Raw genomic sequence first — 3,174 nt, 5'->3', positions numbered from 1 at the left:
TTCAGAAAGAAACAACAACAAAAAAAAACCTGTTAATTTTGACCTTCAAAATAAGCCATGCTTATTTTTAGCTGAGAGACAAATAATGTCAAAATAAACATGCATTGAGAGACTGATGGGTTCATTCATGTGGCAGGTCTCACTCATTGCATTTAGCAGAAAGAAAAATAAGGCTTTCCCAGTATAATCCTCTTATAAAATCCAGTCTTCAGTAGGGCAAATAATATTCAAAATATTCTTTATCCCCATAACACAGACATGCTGAGTAGCTCCTACCACCAGCATGAGAGAGGTGTGTGGAGGGAAAGAAATGTAAAACCACATGTTAAAAAATAATTTTTGATTGCTGCAGAAATCATGACAGCTGAATGGAGACAATGTTCCATAGGCATTTCAACAGGATTACAGGATACGGCAAGATGTTGCATTTCCATTCTCTTCCCTGGTTTGGTTTTGTTTTCTTAATACTTGTTTGATAACCCACAGACCATTCTCAGGCTATAGCAACACATTATCTCTTTGAAGGTCTTCCTCATTTCCTGGCTACGGAAGGCGTAGATCAGGGGATCGATCACTGAGTTGCACATAATGAGAATGAGGTACATGTTGAAGTGAGACATGAAGCAAACACAGTAGAGGTTTTGAGGGCAGGAGATCATCAGGATGAGATGAAGGAAGAATGGAGCCCAGCAAACAATGAAGATGCCAAGAAGCATAGTCAGAGTGATGGCTCCTTTCATGCTGGTTCTTTGACGGACAGAGTTGTACCCTGGCAAAGCAGCAATTTTCTTCACATGAGTACGAGCCAGAAGGAACATGTGTATGTACAGCGAGACCATGAGAAACAACATGGCAAAAAACATAGTGATGAGACAAATGACCACATAAGTTGATTCATAATAAAGAATGAAGATAATGCCACAGCCTGTGCAAAAGGTCCAGATGCATGCAATAATAAGCCCTGATCTTTTCACTGTCATGATGTTGTGATAACGCAGGGCATAGAAGATAGTGATATACCTGTCTATTGCTATAGCCAGCAAACTGCACATGGAAGCCACCACAGATATGCAGATCATTGAATCAAAGATATTGTCTATATGACGGACAAAGGCATCTTCCATAATGATGTGTCTATTGTTTATTAAGTATATCGTTATGGTCTCCCAAGCATTAGACACACTAACTAGCATGTCAGCCACTGCTAAACTGCAAACAAAAAAATACATGGGTGAATGCAAGTTCTTGTTCTTAACTATTGCACATATAACTAAGATGTTTTCAAGGAGGCTTACAATGCCCAGGATTAGGAATACTTCAGTTGCAATGGCCACTTGCTCACATGGTGATGACTTGCTCTTGACAGTAGGCAAAGTAAAGTTGCTACCAAAGACACTCAGGTTTAGTTCAGAAACATACAGCCGAGAGGATGTGTTCATCTCTGGAAGCTAACACGTTCTGTTCTTTCCGAGGGGCTTGCCAAGGGGTGTAGTAAATACATTTTCCAAAAGGCAAAAGATCCTGCCAAACAAAAACATATAGCATGACGAGTACAGGCAGAAGTTATCACACATTTCTATTTAATTTTGCTTGTACATGCCCTGCCTCTTCCACACCATACTCCTCTACCGAATCTAAAATAACCTCTAGTTACCTCAGAGATTTTCTGCCCATCATGCCTGGGAAATTAAAACACAAACTAAGATATTCATGCACTCTTCATTCATAGTTTTGTTTGTTCTACCTGGTCCCTTGGAATACTTCCCCAGAATGTCCTGAAAATTCTGTTGAAAAACAAACAACAAATACTTTTCACAGTCCCAACTCTCAGACCCCAGAAATGCAGGACAATGTAGTATTAGCTCCGGCAGAAACTGCTGATTTGAATACAATATATAGAAGTTTGAACTGTTGCCACAATTAAGAATTAAACATTTTCAGTACAAGATTTAAATGCTTTCCTAACCTTTGTACTTTTAAGTTTGCATGAACTGTATTATAAATAGCTTATCAGTACCATACTAACATGCTCATGTAAAAACATGGTATTAAATTCCTAACCAAGGCAAATGCATACATTTCAGGATACACTAAGGTTATAGAATCAGTTTGGGTGGAATTCTGTTATGAATTAATTTTTCTATTCCAGATCCTGAATATTTTTTTCAATGCCTTTTAGGTATTGACAATATTCAGGGCAAATTGTAAGCCATTGGATACTTAATAAGGGGAACACTTAAACTGATTGTCAGTGACTTGTTGCAAATAAAATTCAAAGCATACCATGCTAAACAATTTTCAAAGTAGCCTTTTAATGGCAATCGAGAATTAACTGTACCTATTTACCAGAGCTTCTCCTTCAGCTGCTCTTCCTCTTCATCGCCTGCAACCTTTCCTCCAGAGATCTGAAGTTTCAGCCCCCCTCCTCTTCCGACATCTGGGGCTGGGGACTCCTTGGTGGGAATAGATGAAAAAAAATAAAGGGAAAGAAATGAGCAAATCCATAGAGTCAAGGCTGACCACGTATAAATTACTTACTCTGCAACTGCCTTTTTATAGACTCCAAGCAATAATGACTTCAGTACTCCAACTGTGGCTCCTCCTCCCCTTCTTTGTCCCTCTGGATTTCTCTTTCCACGGATCTTGTAGCAAAGGCTTGGGTTTTTACCACCATCTAGTGGTCTTCTCCTGTCTTTCTAACTGAACAGTGATTCTGATATGAAATTCATTATGAGTTTTCTATAATACTAAAGGGGAAAATGCACTAGACATGCTCCTTTCCAAAAACAATTTTTTTTTTTTTTTTTTTTTTTTTTTGTTTTCTTTGCTGTTGCTAGGACGTTGACAATAAGTTCATGCTGCAACAGTACAACCTCAACAGAAGTGAGAACAGAAGACTGTTATTGAAGTGGGAGACTTATTACTGTTATAAGCATTTGTCTTATATTCAGTTGGGTTTTTCTCAGAAATAAGAACCCCACTGTTACAAAATTCAGTGAAAGTACAGTCAAACCCATCATGCCACTAAAATAAAATATATTCAAATAAGTTGTATGAGAAAAAAATAGAACAAATAAATGGCTGTGTTCTGTGCCCCTTGCTAGAACAGATATTTCAATGTAGAAATGGAAGGAGCACACAGTGCATCATGCCAGGAGCCAGGGCTTCCCGAGA

General features: G+C 38.4%; 1 protein-coding gene across 1 annotated transcript; it reads right to left on the bottom strand.

Moving 5' to 3' along the window:
• Window positions 1–461: 461 nt before the first annotated feature.
• Window positions 462–2,514, bottom strand: MC5R (melanocortin 5 receptor). The gene is made up of 2 exons (XM_009070880.1): window positions 2,339–2,514; window positions 462–1,521 (listed from the first exon to the last, which is right to left on the bottom strand). The coding sequence occupies exon 2, from the start codon at window positions 1,437–1,439 to the stop codon at window positions 462–464; it is 978 nt and encodes a 325-aa protein (XP_009069128.1). The 5' UTR covers window positions 1,440–1,521; window positions 2,339–2,514.
• Between the last annotated feature and the right edge of the window lie 660 nt (window positions 2,515–3,174).

This window comes from Acanthisitta chloris, unplaced genomic scaffold (genome assembly GCF_000695815.1).
Source record: "Acanthisitta chloris isolate BGI_N310 unplaced genomic scaffold, ASM69581v1 scaffold203, whole genome shotgun sequence".
In the NCBI taxonomy this organism is placed as follows: Eukaryota; Metazoa; Chordata; class Aves; order Passeriformes; family Acanthisittidae; genus Acanthisitta; species Acanthisitta chloris.
Note: the sequence above shows the minus strand (reverse complement) of the source record. Positions and strands in the feature narration are given on the sequence as shown.

What these genes read in the sequence shown, in the direction of transcription:
- MC5R (XM_009070880.1), bottom strand. Translation starts at nt 1,439, where the DNA reads ATGAACACATCCTCTCGGCTGTATGTTTCTGAACTAAACCTGAGTGTC.